Source organism: Apostichopus japonicus, chromosome 18, assembly GCF_037975245.1.
Source record: "Apostichopus japonicus isolate 1M-3 chromosome 18, ASM3797524v1, whole genome shotgun sequence".
NCBI lineage: Eukaryota > Metazoa > Echinodermata > Holothuroidea > Aspidochirotida > Stichopodidae > Apostichopus > Apostichopus japonicus.
The window spans coordinates 17,288,246-17,303,870 of NC_092578.1; the positions used below are offsets into that span (position 1 = coordinate 17,288,246).

General features: G+C 37.7%; 2 protein-coding genes across 2 annotated transcripts in view; both read right to left on the reverse strand.

Annotated features, from left to right (window-relative positions):
* The window catches only part of LOC139958655 (uncharacterized), a 234,684-nt gene that overhangs the window by 16,759 nt on the left and 202,300 nt on the right, over positions 1-15,625 (reverse strand). The gene's annotated exons all lie outside the window — the stretch shown is intronic.
* Positions 6,190-15,087, reverse strand: LOC139958652 (carbonyl reductase [NADPH] 1-like). Its single transcript, XM_071955888.1, has 6 exons — positions 14,929-15,087; positions 11,818-12,084; positions 10,976-11,088; positions 9,935-10,060; positions 8,237-8,381; positions 6,190-6,900 (listed from the first exon to the last, which is right to left on the reverse strand). The coding sequence occupies exons 1-6, from the start codon at positions 14,944-14,946 to the stop codon at positions 6,736-6,738; spliced, it is 834 nt and encodes a 277-aa protein (XP_071811989.1). The 5' UTR covers positions 14,947-15,087; the 3' UTR covers positions 6,190-6,735.

A 15,625-nucleotide genomic window follows, 5' to 3' on the forward strand; every position in this document is an offset into this window, starting at 1 on the left:
ATGCGCATAGCAGTTCGTACACGATGACGTAGTATATTCTCCTCAGAAAATAGCCCGTGTGCGTAATTGTATCATTGTGAGCTAATCATCGGCGATGAAAATTGCGCATCATAACGACGTCAAGCACATTGAATGGATACACCATGCGCGCGTTGTATTTACATATTAGTTACGTAACAGGTAACTAGCCAATCGGGCATTAGGAAAAAGTTAACGCGATATCAGCAGCATATAACGTCACAATGAAAACACCAAGTAAAGATATTTTCGTGGCGACGAACCTTAGTTTGTATCAACAAGCACTACTTAGCAGATCTCTATAGAGTTTACGCAAAGTTATTCGGAAAGTTTTTCCAAAGTTATCGAAAGTTAGTTCACGAAATGAACACTGAATCCAATCTTAACGGAAGGTGAGTTGTTTTCTAACCCTTTGCTTTAAATTTGGTAACACATATGAAGCATGGGTATGGTACTTCTGAAAGATTAACGAATTCTACTTTTGTTTGCGTGATGCGCAGTGGGTGAGCAACCTGGTATTCAGATTGCATACGTATTGATTATGCCAACTACAAGGTTCGTAATAACACAAATTGTATTAGACTGAATTTAAGTGTAACTGAAACATTTCTGTTATAGTTTAAATTATTTAGTTTTTTTTATCTTAATCATACGTAAAGTTAGTTATTTAGGTCAGGAGGTCAATGTTTTGCTCTCCACTATTATTTACTTTCATATATTAGAGATTACGAACGTACTATAGTTTAGGTAGCTGCTTCGTGTCATTATTTTGCCCTATTTGGCTTCAAACAAAGATAATTAAGGAACAGCAATGTTCGGTGTGAACCCTTATGAACAGAAGCGGTGGAAAATGGTTGGTTGATGGGCACAAACATCAACGGGAAGTGGGACATGTGACTTTGATTTAAGGGGCAAACCACTCAATTTCTTCACAACTTTCATTCTCGGTGCAATATGCACCATAAATTCCTGTATTGACTTCTTTTTAAACAAAAAGGCACGATTTAATTATTTTTATCAAGTTTTCAGCGAAGGGGAACTTCAACAAAATTCTACACTTAGAAAGGTGGAAAACCTTTACTTTGTGAAGAGGGACACTTTTAATTTTGTTTAAATGATGGGTGTAGGGGGGGGGGGGACAGGGCTCCGTTTCCCTGCTTATGGGATATTTCTTTTCATTGTTAAAGATACCGGTAATGAGCATCAACAATTAACAAGAATGTTATCAGCGCAGATTCTGTTATGCAAAGTAGGCTAGGCTGTGTACAACTGCAGTGAAATTTTGGTAGGCGTCGTGTTAGGGTGGAGTTTCTCAAGATGTGCTCAGATATTTGAGTATCAAAGTAGCAACAAAGTCCAAGCTAAATGTTACTTTACACAGTAAATATCATATAATTATAAATATCAGTGTAAATATAGATAGAGAGAGAGGGGGAGGGGCGGACGGTGGAAGAGATTAGAGGGTTATGTTAGCAAATAACTATAACGTGGGATATATTTTCTTGTCTATTCAGATCCCTTCCTCTTGAATTGGATGACCCCACTGGTGATCCTAAACATCTGCAGGATCACATCTCGGCCGCCATACGTCACTCATTGACGACACACGGTACCGACACCATCGAGGACGAACAACAACAACAGTTACCTCGACCTACGGAGGCTTCAAACCACCATGTCTCCTACTGGAACAAGGGTTGTAACCACCACAAGAACCCCCAGCAACAGTTCGTTGTTCCAGCACTTTTTACGCTTAACGCCATCGACGATTACCACTATGACGACATCGATGACGTGTCTGATGACGAAAGCGACACCGACTCCGTAATTGATTTGTCAGAAAATCATGACATCATCGGAGTTGCAGCCAGAAACACCGGCGAAATGATTAAATTAACAGCTACGAATGATTCGTTGGCAAACAAGAATCGCCAGCGAAGTCTTCCTGAAAATAACCAAAAGGAAGAGACACCAAAGGGCACATTTGCTGATAATGATAAAACAATGACGACCACAGCAAGTCCCCTTGCGATAGAAAATAACAACACCGAACAATCATGTGATATGATTTTGTTCATTCTAGCCGAAGAAGGCCTACTGCCGGGTGATGCCCATCCAGAGAACCTCGTACGGGCAACGGTTAAGGTGGAGTGTGAAGTTGAACCCAAAGACCCTTACGACCACCGAAGGAGGTTCATCTTTGAAAGATATCTTGAAGATAGACGATTAGGATGGCTCTGGATCAAGGAGAGACTTCAAGCATTGCGGATGCATCAGAGATTACATAATAAAGTATTATGTCCACATCGGCCTCCCATGAATCCTGCTATAAGACGAATACAGTCAATGGGCTACAGAGGATTTTATCCAGTATACAATACTTCGATTAATGGCGGATTGTATCAACCACCTGTATGTAGGCCTCCACTTTACCACCCACCACCAATGACACCTCACAAATATCTTAGCGAGGAAAAGGTTTCAACACAGATACCAAATAAATCAGTTGTTGGAGAGAAGGCGAGAAAACGGGTTCGATTTGACTTGAGCAGAAATCAAGTAAAGACCGTTAGTCGATACCTGATTGGTGGAAAGTGTGCAATATCTAAACCAATAGGTACAAATAATAGCTTACCAGCTGAGCCAAGAAGAGAAGATGAACGGTTGATCAAAGATGATCTAAAGAAAGCCAAACAGGAAATGACGTCATTTGCTTCCAAAATTCCAGATAATATGCCAATTTATTCGAAAGCATATTTGCTTGCTCAGAAGAAAAAGTTTTTGGCAAGGTTTAGGAAGCAGAAAAAGCACCAGGCTGTTATTAGAATCAGTGAGAAGGACGTGGTTAAGAATGATACGACCACACAAGACAAACATCTGGCTTCTTGCGCAAAGGGCACAGAGAGCAGTGTAACAACATGCAGTGACGCAAAATTTACAACAAAGCAGAACGCAGAGAAAGACAGAAATTGCCAAGTGTTTAAAGCCAACGAGAAGAGAGAGAACACTGTCCAGATTAAGTGTCATGAGAATGCCAGTAAACTGAATGACAGACTTAAAGCAGGGTCTGATAACGCTATAAGCAGAACAGTGAATCTGAATGGCGATTTGAGTTCAAGCAAAGACCAATCGAAAGCAAAAAGACACGAAGCCTATTTGCTTGCTCAGAAGAAATGGTTTTTGGCAAAGTGTAGAAAGCAGAAAAAGGTTCAGGATGTTATTAGAAGCAGTGAGAATGACGTGGTTAAGAATGCTTTAACTACACAAGACAAACATCTGGCTTCTTGTGCAAAGGACATAGAGAGTAGTTTAACAACATGCTGTGGCGCGCAATGTACCACAAAGCAGAATTTAGAGAAAGAGAGAAATTGCCAAATGTTTCAAGTCAACGAGAGGAGAGAGAACACTGTCCATATAAAGTGTCATGAGGATGCCAGTAAACTGAATGACAAACTTAAATCAGGGTCTGACAACGTCATCAGTAGAGCAGTGAATTTTAATGGCGATTTGAGTTCAAGCAAAGACCAATCAAAAGCAAAAAGCAAGGAAGCATATCTGCTTGCTCAGAAGAAAAAGTTTTTGGCAAAGTGTAGGAAGCAGAAAAAGAATCAGGCTGTTATAATACGCAGTGAAGAGGTTGCGGCTGAGAATTATAAAAGTACACAAAGTGGCTGCTCAAACCATCTTGCTTCTAGTGCAAAGGACATAGAGAGTAGTGTTACGACATGCTGTGAGGCAATATGTACAAAGCAGAACGCAGAGAAAGACAGAAATTGCCAAATGTTTCAAGTCAACGAGAGGAGAGAGAACACTGTTCAGATAAAGTGTCATGAGGGTGCCAGTACATTGAATGACAGACTAAAACCAGGGTCTAACAAAGTCATCAGCCGAGCAGTGGATCCGAAGAGCGATTTGAGTTCAAGCAAAGACCAATCGAAGGCTATAAGCCACGAAGCCTATTTGCTTGCTCAGAAGAAAATTTATTTGGCAAAGTGTAGGAAGCAGATAAAGAATCAGGGTGCTGCTAAAAACAGTGAGAAAGACGTGGTTAAGAATGATTCAACTGCGCAGGGGTGTAATCTAAATCATGTCAATGCTTCATGTGAAAATAACAGAGAGAGCAGTGTAACACCACGCAGTGACGCAAATTGTACAACAAACCAGAAAATAGAGAATAACAGAAACGAGAAAGCTGTCCAGATAAACTGTCAGATTAGTATCGATAATTCGGCAGCCAACATCACCAAAGGAGATGTGACTTTGGAAAGCTCTTTCGTTTTCGATTTGAATTCCAGCAACGACCAATCGGAAGCAAACAGCAAGGGATTATATTTCCTATCTCAGAAGGAAAATGATTTAGCAAAGTGTAAAGAGCAAAAGAAGAATCAGAGTGTACGAAGCAGTGAGAAGGACATAATTGAAAAAGTTGCAACCACGCACGATCTCTGTTCAGCACATCTCATTGACGCATGTGCAGAGAATAAAGAGGGCAGCATAACGTCAGCAATCGAAACAGAGTGCACGACATACCAGACTGCTGAGAAAGAACGGAATTGCAAAACGTTGCGCATGAATGAGAGTAAAGAGAGCACTTTTCGGATCAATTATCAGATGGCTACCACTGATTGGGATAAAAGACTGTCATCAGCCTCTGATATAATAACTGTTAATCGAGCAGCGACTTTGAACGACTCTGTCGTTAGCCGTTTGTGTAATGCCGTAGACCAATCGAATGGACAAAGTGAGAGGTCATACTATCTTGCTCAGCAGAAAAAGTTTGTAGCAAAAAGGAACACGCCAAAATATAATCCAAATGTTACAACAAGGAAGAAAGAGGAATATCAGAACGCTGCGGCTATGAGCAATAACTATTCGATACCCTTAAAAGATTCGTATACAAAGAATAAAGAGAGCAGTAAAATGTTGTTTAGTGAACTAAAATATACAGCAAGCAATAACGTGGAGATAGAACGATTTGACAGAATGGTACATGTCCATAAAATGAAAGAGGGCGCTAATCAAATAAAATCCCAGCTGTGTAGCAATATATTGGATGAACACCTGTTACCAGTTTCTGACAGAACCTCTCCTCCGCGAGATGAGACTTTGCAAGCCGATAATGATGTTCCATTGTTTACATCCAAATACCAACTGGAAGCTCAAAGCAGGGACTGCCACAAATCAGACACAGATACTGAACAGCGCCATCCTCACACAAATTGGACCCACTCAATGACGTCAAATCCTATAAACAAAAAGTCTAAAAAGTACCAGTTACGGGAGAGAACGGAACGCCAAGAATGTCAAAATGTTGATGAAACTAGCTACAAAGTGAACCAAAGGAAATGCCCTAAATCTAATGTTATCCGCAGACGTCATTGTCGTAACCATAGTAACCGCGAAGTAGAAACTCTTGAAAGGAAAAATGATGTTGGAAAGTTTAAAGATCTCGCTGATTACTGGAATCAAAAACCACGCCGTAGGAACAGAATACGCGACTTAAGTCAGTTTGATCAAAATAATCATAATACTGGATTGGCAACACAAAAGAGTATGTCGCCCTCTGTTAGTTATAGAATGTTGTCTGCCAATGGACACGCTGCAGTTTGCAACGTCACAAGTCTGAGTTTGTTTGTCGCCATCGTTTGTATTCTTTATTCATTTATTTTTTACTTCGGAGACGAAGATTTGCAATAATTCTTGTTAAAACTTTTATAAATTTGGATTTCATCGAAGACGAAAGACTAGCAGATGCGAACAGCCCGGTATCCCATGGTATGATACTTGGGACGAAAACATTGAGACCAGCTTTATTATATCTACAGACTTTTATAAAAATGTAATTTGACAAAGAACGATGATCCATTCTTCTCAATTAAAATTAAGAAAAAAAAAACTGTTTGTCTTTGTGTCGTCAATAAAGTTTGTTTATATGTAATAAGTTTTGCGTTGCCATTGTGTTTTGTATAAGTTAGATTATTTTATTAGATATACGAACTGTTGGTGTTAATTTGAATAGAGGAATATATACAATTTTTGTTTTACATTTGTACGGAGACTACTGTATATAAATTTTGTTCAAAACTATTATATACTTCTTTTCGACCAAAACTGTTTGGTCTTGTCAGGGTTGAGAAACATAAACGTGAAAAAAGGAACAAAACTTTCATATTCCTTTTTCTGATATTTATTTGAATGTTGATCAGCTTTTTCAAGTTATTAATTATTCTATCCATAAATTGCAAATATACATCATGTTTCAAGAAATTCATAGTAAAATATATATTTGAATGCACGAATATTTCTAAGGATTACTTGTTACAAATTTTCAAGATTCCTAAAAAAGGCAATAACATTTTCCGTACATCTTTAATGATTTTTGGATGACAGTGACTATTCTGAAAGGCAGAATATTATATTATTATTTGCAATTCGCATTTTTCAAAAACAGGCTCCACTATTATAAATACCATTATATTACAATCAAATTAAGTACTACCTTGTCACCTCTTCTATAAATGTTAGTAAAGTTGCCTAGCAACAGCATCTCAATACAAACCATGTTAAAATAAAGGCGTAGTCTCCACCGACTAGTTCAGTAAGTTTCAAGTTTTAAATTATAACCAAGTGAATGAAAACCATTTGTACACACAATAACAGAATGTAAAAACACTACAGCCTTTATTTTGGTTGTATATGAAATGTTTTTTGCTCTGACTAAAGGAACACTTTGTTAAGTTTTCGATCCGAGTACATCTCCCCTCTGCCCTCTAGGTCACCCTCGGGTCGCATCGCCAGCCACACCAGTGTATCTGCTCCTTCGTCTACATTCTTCTTACCAGATCCGCTGGACATGTCTGTCACGACCCATCCAGGATCGGCCTAAAATGAAAATGTGAGATAAATAAGATGAGGATATGGTAATATATTATATAATATAACTTGTGAGAGAAGATAGTGAAATACCAGAAAACAGAACATATTGTTGGTGGTTCTGATGCTATTTCGAGATAACAACTGAAATTGAGATAATGTGGTAAAAGTTTCGCCAGAAAGACAAAATGACTCACCATTACCCATATTGATTCTAAACATGACAGGGAACCAGGTAAAAGATGCTGTCAGAACCAAAAAATGAACTTTTGTCCTGCAGGTTTCCCACATAATAATCAAATTAACTTGAAGCATTCACAAAACATTCTCAAATCAAAAAAATAAAAAACATTTAAAAAAAGGTAGGAAAAAAAAAAAAAAAATAACAACATAGTTTCTCTTCAAGCAAGTTTAATGATCAAAGAAATGCTACATAGTGATCATTACCAGCTGATCAAATTTGAAAACAGAAGGACTGTTATTTTAATCCTAAAGTAGTATGATATTTTTAACTGGCAGACTAAAAAAATAAACACAGAAATGAAGATGAAACCGAACTAAAAAAAGAAACAGAAATGACGAGAATTAGCCCATAAACCAAAGCTTGCATTTTTCAGCTCTCTTGACCTCAACTTACTGAAACTTTATCTCTCCTGCACACAGACTGGGATCGGTGAATTTGGAAGAGTTGATTTGTTCACATCTTGCCATGTCTGCCTTTAACTGCCAATCATTTATGCCAGAACTACTTGTAAGAGATTGCTATGGTTTGATACTACCATATAATTACACATACAACATGTACAGTGCATAGAACCATCTCCATTATAGTTATTAATCTGCTGCAGGTTTTACAGTCGTTACACATATTTTTGCAGAGATGAGATTGTGGAGGTTCTAGATACTCTAAAGTTTAGGATTTTTTTATAAAGATTTTTTATATGTTTCACTGGAAAGTTGAACCTAGCCAAGAACAATGGGCAGTGCATGCAAAAGCAAGGAAGTCAAAGAATGAAATATCTTACCTATGACACACAACCACCCCTCCCCCCACCCCCCTTATTTTGCTTAAATTTCCAAAACCCAGAACATTCTTAAGAACAAAAAGACTACAGGGTAACATATTTTGGCTAAGATTATGTGTAGTATCTGTTCCCTTTCGAGGGGAATGGTGATGCACACCTGACGATGATCACACAGTCTCGATGCAAGGGGACTGGGGTTGAGAGCGGATCAGTCGTTTGGTAGTTTGGTTTCGTGCCCAGGCTCTTTCCTGGGTGACTTTTCTCAAAAAGTATCATATTTTGACCCCATTTTTCATCCCAAATGAACTTCTCGAACTTACCGCAAAAACAGCAATTCCAGGTCTAGCTGTGTCCTTTTCGAAGATACGATCTTGAAGCCGAGTGAATGCTGAAAGAGCCACTTTGGAGAAGCCATAGGCAGTACCTGGGAAACCATGTTTCGTGTGCTCATCTTTGGCAGCTAGGCTATGGAACAGAATTTTTTTTTTTAAAAGAGAAAAAAAAGGGACTTTTTTTATATACAGTACAGGAATAATGAAAAACTGACTGGGAAATTTTAGAGAATGGAAAAGAACAAAGAAATTTATTGTTTGAGTGGGATTCAACCCAGTGACCTCTGGACTACAAGAGAAATACTATATCAACTGGGCTATCCAGCCCTTAGTTACCACATGCTACAAATGTGTTCTTGTTGTTGTTGTTGTTGTTGCTAAGGAGCACACCCAAAGCCTTACCATCTCGTGGATCAGCTGTTTGCATTTGTTACTGAAACAGGTATTGAACACCTGTTAGTTTGCAGAAATATAGGAAAAAAAGGGGAAAAAAACACTAATTTTTGACTGATTAAAAGAGGGACATATTCTATGCATCCTTGTGATATTTTGCATGCAATCAATAGAGAGATCTACCACAGGAACAAAAAGGCAGAGTTAAATCTCTTGAAAAGTAAAAGAAATGATTTTAATTGATGATTTGTTTCATGATATAACAAGCAAACATAGGAGCAGAACAAGCACAAGTGGGTACAGTGAGGAAAATGCCAGATAACTTTTTGATGCATATATATAGTTTGATAACAAAAAACTTTATTATTTGAAGGAAAAAATGTCACTCATATTTAAATTATGGATACTTGGATCTTTCAGCTGATAATTGAAATGACATTATTCAAGTTCAGCAAATAAAATTATCTGTGCTCTTCGATTACCATGTGATCTCAATTTATTAATGATATGCTAGTATGAATTTTCATTAGAGTAATGATAAATGCACTCAATTCTCCACATATTTGATGGTAAAATATCCATTGAAATATCCATTGAAGAATATATGCGAGGGAAAAGTGTTCTTTTCTTCATGGAAAAGCATTTTTCTTCAAAGCTACCCTTACAAATTATTCTAAAATGTGATGATATGGTGGTTTAATTTTATTCTACGTGAATATTCATGACACTGGTGAGAAGTTGCAACAATTTTCTGATGTTAATACCTGTCTAAACTGTCCTCCCATATCATGCTTCAAAGCACTCGTATTGACAGTACAAACAGTTCCTAACCTTTATCTGATAGAAACATGATATTCATACTGCGCATACTGACAATACAAGTGCTTTGGAAGCGGGACTTGAAAGTACAGTATAGCAAAAAATTGTCCCAACTGGGTGAGAAACTTACTAAATAAATTTATTGACAATGTCATCTAGCCTTATAAATTATTCATTAACTATGATCATATGAGTGGTTCAATTTAATTTTACTGACACTGGACAGACACTTACTCAATAAATGTATTGACAATGTTTTTATCTAGCCTTATAAGTTATTTATTAACTATAATCATATTAGTGGCTTAATTTTATTCTACATGAATATTCATGACACCGGCGAGACACTTACTAAATAGAAATTTATTGACAATGTTTTTATCTTGCCTTTAAATTATTTATTAAGTTTTATGATCATATGAGTGGTTTAATATTATTCTACATGAATATCCATGTCACCGGTGAGACACTTACTCAATAAATTTGTTGACAATGGTATTGAGTTCTTCCTCTGTGGCGAGTTTCCTGAATTGCTCCTTCAGATCATCCCCCATCTTACCCCAAGTCATCACTGCCACAAAACTGCAGACATTTACCACCCTGTGTGAGATTAAAGATACAAAGCAATGAACAAGTGTTTGCCTACAGTGGTTTGCTGATATGTTGCTCTCATTTATTACCTTAAAATATATTATACAAAAGATATGCAGGCAAGTCAAAAATTGTGTAAAAGTGGAATTGACATCCACTGCATGAGTGCTATAGCAAACGAGGGTGCAAGAATGTAACAATCAACCCCCCCCCCCCGCCCTACCACAACCCCTCCCAACTGGCAAACACTATAAAACAAAAATCCAGTAGTACATCAATGTATAACATGTATGTATAGTACAACCTAACAGTTGAAAATTCTTCAACATTTTGCATCTAAGCATTCCTTCATTTTAACACAATTTCTGAAAGGTGATGGGCCACTACTCCCCTGGAAGACATAATATCTTAGTCGCACCCCCACCCCATCTCTCCACAGTACAAAAATGGTTGTTTCTCCCCATTGCACATAGTCATGATATATTCACATAACATTTAAAGTTAAGTTGGGTGGCTTCTCATTAATTCTCAATAAGTACGGTAGCCTATTCAAGCAGTCTTTGTGTTGTGCTATCAAAGCTGAGCAGATCTCTAATTTATGTATTTTTACTCTGTTGGTCTACGTACCTGCCCTGGTAAAATGTTTCCATGAATTAACAACACTACAACTTTGAGCCCTTGACTAATTCTGTTGTATAGTGCCTTTATTTAGTGTGTGTCCTAGTATCTTGGATTCAAAATTTTCTATTAGTTTAATAGAATATATCATCATTGACTTTAAAAACGAAAACAAAAAAGTGTAAGAACATTTCCTTATGCACTTCTTGGGGATAAACCATGAAACCTCTGTCAATTGCTTGTCCCACAAGTTCAAAAATCCTTTCCAGACTTATGTAAAGGAGCATAGGACACCAGTTTCCTTACCTTGCATTCGGTCTCAATAGAGGTGAGAGGATGTGGTACGCTTGAGCATTGTCAAAGTAGTTGACTCCATTCGTAACCTTAGCCTGTTCCGAGAAAGGAGCAGGATCTTTCGACTAGGCAGAAGAGAGAAAGTACAAACTTGTTAAATATTTATAGGCATCTGAACATGAATTAGTTGTTATGAGCATATATACCTTTAGTGTTGTAAAATATCAAAATGTCTTCATAGTTTGCGACACAACGATGGAACTAACACAGGTTATCAAGCGTGTTACAAGGTTACCCTTCTAGAATGCATAGTACTTAACAGTTTAGTTTGTACGACCCCAGCATGTTAAGCTTGCTGAAAAGCAGGGTTGGAGTCGAGTCCAACTAATCCGAGTCGGGGGCCAGTCCAGATGGATCCAAGTCCGAGCCAAGTCTGAGTCCACAGAAGGACCGGAGTCCAGAAGGCCTTGTGTCCGAGCCAAGTCGGAAAAATTGAAATGTTTTAAAAGATATGTTGGATGGCAGACTTGTAGTGAGTCTGTATTCTAGTTAGTTACTTGTTTTCATACTACAGGCATATTTGAATGGTAGTAAAGAAACTAGGGCATTTTTTGGTACTTGTACCTGTGCTTAGGGGTCCATCAAGGGGAATTCTTCTGGTACTCCAACTAATGCTGATGTACTCATACTTCAAGCCTGTTGGAAGGTAATTCAACAGATTTTTCAAAAACATGTTACTTTTACTATGAATCTGATATGTCAGGGAAGAATGCTAGAAAAGATTCTTTAAACTTTAAAGTCAGACAGAAAGTAGAATTCTTTCATTGGGAAATGTGGACATTTCCCATAACTACCTTGAAAGCTATAGCTGCGTTGTTGATGAGGATATCCAATCCTCCATGTTCTTTCTTGAGATGGTCCCTCAGAGCTTCGACTGATGCTTTGTTTGAGATGTCCAGTTGATGAAATCGAGGCTTCAGTCCTTCCTTCTCGAGGTCAGCTACAGCCTTCTTGCCGAGCTCCGGATTTCTGGCAGTCAGGTACACAACATCGTCAGGTTTAAGCTGCTTGCAAAGAGCTCTTATACAAGCCAACCCAATGCCCTTGTTGGAACCTGTGACCTGTTAAAGTAAAAAAATGTTAAATTGTTAAAGCAGTAGCATCAAAAGTACGTTCTGCAAAAAAGATAACACAAATCGATATTTGGTCCAGAAAATACACTTTACACGTATATGAAAGATGAGGGGACAAAAGAAAAAATAAATAAATAATTTATTGAGAGCAAAGCTATAAACAAACATATGAAAAAGAATAAATAAAATTAAAATATATGCAACACATAGTTATTAAAAATTTAATATAAAAGAGCATTAAAATTACGGGTGAGCTTCTTAACACTGAATAGTAGCATTTATGCAGGCCTACTATGTTTGGTATATCCTATAAAGGTTGTACTACAGTATGTAGGTAACAATAATGACCATCAAACAGTGTGCATCAATACAACAACATTGTCTTAGAAAACCACTTTTTCAGACTGTAGCTCACCATCTTGGAATGGTGACATAGCAAAACTAGTCTTATATTTCTCATCTTGATGCAGGACAGACTTGGATAATTAGCAATACCACAAGGGACCAATGTGACCATAAACAATGATCCACTCTCCCCTCTTCCCACCCCCAGTCCCCCCCCCCTCAGACCCAGTCAAAAGCATGTCATATGAGATGATTGGCTGAAACCAATTCCTCCAAGCTCCCAAAAGTATTAAAAGACTAGTCGAGATCAAAAGTTAGTTTGATACTTTGATATGATTAAGAGGAACATAATCTAATCATTATAGTGAAATTTGCATTCAATTCCTATGTACTGCAAACAGGTGTGATGTCATAGTGGCACACTGACAATTAATGTTTTGTTTTTGCTTTACTTTTCAGTCTATTGATTTGACCTTGGATTGGATAGGGTTACCGGTTTGTCTAAAGGGGATGTGAAGTTTATAAAATACCAATACCTATGGTTCATTCACATTATGGATGCATCCAATTGTGGAGTATAAAATTAGACGTAAATTTTAAGGGAAAACAAAACATCATTTATCAGTCACACCTGTTTGCTCCAAGTTCACTTTAGGTTCTAAAAGTGGCAATTTTCACCAGAATGCTTAGATTATGTTCCTCTTTATCATATGAAAACAAAATATTGACCTGGACTATTCTTTCAAGTATTAAAGTCAGCATTTTGCGTTTTGTCGTGGTTTTCCACTTTTTTGACAAGTCCATCAAGTTTTGCAGATAATGAGAAAAGTGTCGTCCGACAATTTACACATTTAATATTAACCGCATACAGTTCCCCCAACCCACCAGTTTGAATTCAACCAATCAGAGACGCAGGGTTAGTTATGAGCCGTTGCTAAAAAAAGATTCAAAACGTCGAGTTGGTAACTTGGTACAACCAGCGAGCTGGACTCTAACAGCTCCCCGGTACAACTGCCATAGACAATCTACACAAATCAAGCATGCCGTGTTGTATTACGTATTGGCCAATGAAGTTCGTAGCTTTTAAATATTCATATTATGGGCGAGGTTTATTTGGATCCCAACGGAAGATATCTTCGAGAAAAACAAAGTTGAAAGTTGTAAATTTTTCGACTTTAATGCCACCATTTGAAGTAAGATTTGAATAGATAAGCTAGTTATGTATGTCATTATGGTATTGTGGAATCAGTGAGGTTGAGAAACACCATAGAAAAGGACGCAAAATGCTGCTTTTAGAGTATTAAGATTGCCTTGTTCAAGTTTTGTTACTACAACAAGAGGTTCTCCACAAGCTATGAATATGTTTGTTCCAAAATGGCCAAAAGAAAGTTAAAAGTATGTTAAATAGTTTGCAACAAATAAACAAGTTCAGCATATTCAGCAATTATTTCATCACGATATTCTTCATTTTCACAGAGACATTTTCACAGTAGCCTTGAGTAGCCCTTATTTTTATAGCAGGTACTGGTTGCAAGAATATCATCCATTAGATCATCATGAATAATTGCAATTAAAGATGGGACACAAGTTGAACTAATGTAACTTTCCATTTCAGCAAAATACTTTCAAGACCTTAAAGGGTGTGAAGACTCACGCAAAAAGAAACGTTTACTGCTGGTAATATGACCTACTTTTTATTGAGGCATAACAGAAGTGTTAGACACCACCATCGATCCCAGAAAATACACACACAGCTTGCTACCGTCGGTAGTTAGACACTAGTGTACAGTCAGTTCATACAGCTGCGGTCAATACCCGCAGCACAGTGTACAAACCATACCGCGATGGACATCTCAGGTCCAGCTAGAGATAACAAAGTATCACATTTCATTACTGTCTGCATTTTGTAGCGACAAGAGAAAAACTTCAATTGCAAGCAACGGAAAGTTAACTTTCTGCAGGGCAGCACGCGGTTTGGGGCGAGTCTTCAATACCTTTAAGAGGTATCTGTGGTGAGGGAGAACAACTCTCTGCTCTGACGAGGGAGCTCATACTAGTTCTAGCGAAGCAATACTTCTGGTCAAGGTCTAACAACTCCCATCTTTGACTCAATATCCAACCAAAAACAAATTGAATACTACCCTATACATTGCCTACCTTGGTTACCAGTTAGCCTATAATGCTCTCTGAATGTTAGGTACATCACGCTACATTTCCCCATCTTTTCCCTAGGCCTACTTAGCAAGACACTACTTTTGACGAATGTCGTGGATCTGGGCCAGTGGAAAGATTTTACCACAATTGCTGGAAGCAGCACCCTAGATAGCCGCCCACCTTAGTAGTGTGTAAGTTAGACTAACGCCTTACACTAGGTCTACCGTCTAGCTAAGTTAATATTTCGGGCCTATATTATAAGCTAATACTACTACCCATCAATGTCACTGATTTCATCTTTTACATATATAAACAGACTAATAGATGGCTCACCACTGCTACTCTTGCCATTCTTCGTCAGTACTTTGCCAGTTAACTTCACTAGTGAATCTGCGAGTTGTATACCTTTACTTGTCTTGGGCACACCAACGCTACAACTGAATGAAGACTAAAGGTGGAACGTGTGTTCCCATCCTACCCAACCTGTGTAAACATCCGAAACAAATGAACGATTGCGTAACACACAGTGACAGTGATGAGTGGAAAATGCTGATGTCATCCCAGGGATGGAAATTTTACATGGACCGGAAAATGCTTCCAGCCGAAGTATACTAAGCTTGTTATTGCCATGCAAAATAGAAATTATCACCAATGAAAGGAGATTGTTACGATCTGTTATCACAAATCATAAAATGTGTTTTAACAATTTATTATTCTTTAAGAGAACTCAAGGCCAATACTGATGATGGATGACATAGTGTTTACAATTGATTACAAATTTGTCACTCAAGTACAATGTGCAAATTGGTCACTGTCATCCAGGGGTGATTATCTGTTGTATTTTATGAAGTTTAAAGACCACGTTTGGTGTTAGCATTTATATAGAAATTGACTGATATTTATCATTTAGGTCTGCATTGAGGAGCTAACGTCATCATCAATTTAGCCAGGCTTAGTAAAAGTGCTTGCATGCCAGAGACTTCGCATAATTTAAAGCAGAATATCTTGAAAGCCGGAAGGGTATAGAAAC

Coding starts and splice junctions, on each gene's coding strand:
- LOC139958652 (XM_071955888.1), bottom strand. Junction 11,089..11,817: donor ACGCAGCTATAGCTTTCAAG/GTAGTTATGGGA, acceptor TCTTCTGCCTAG/TCGAAAGATCCTGCTCCTTT. Junction 10,061..10,975: donor CTATTGAGACCGAATGCAAG/GTAAGGAAACTG, acceptor AATCTCACACAG/GGTGGTAAATGTCTGCAGTT.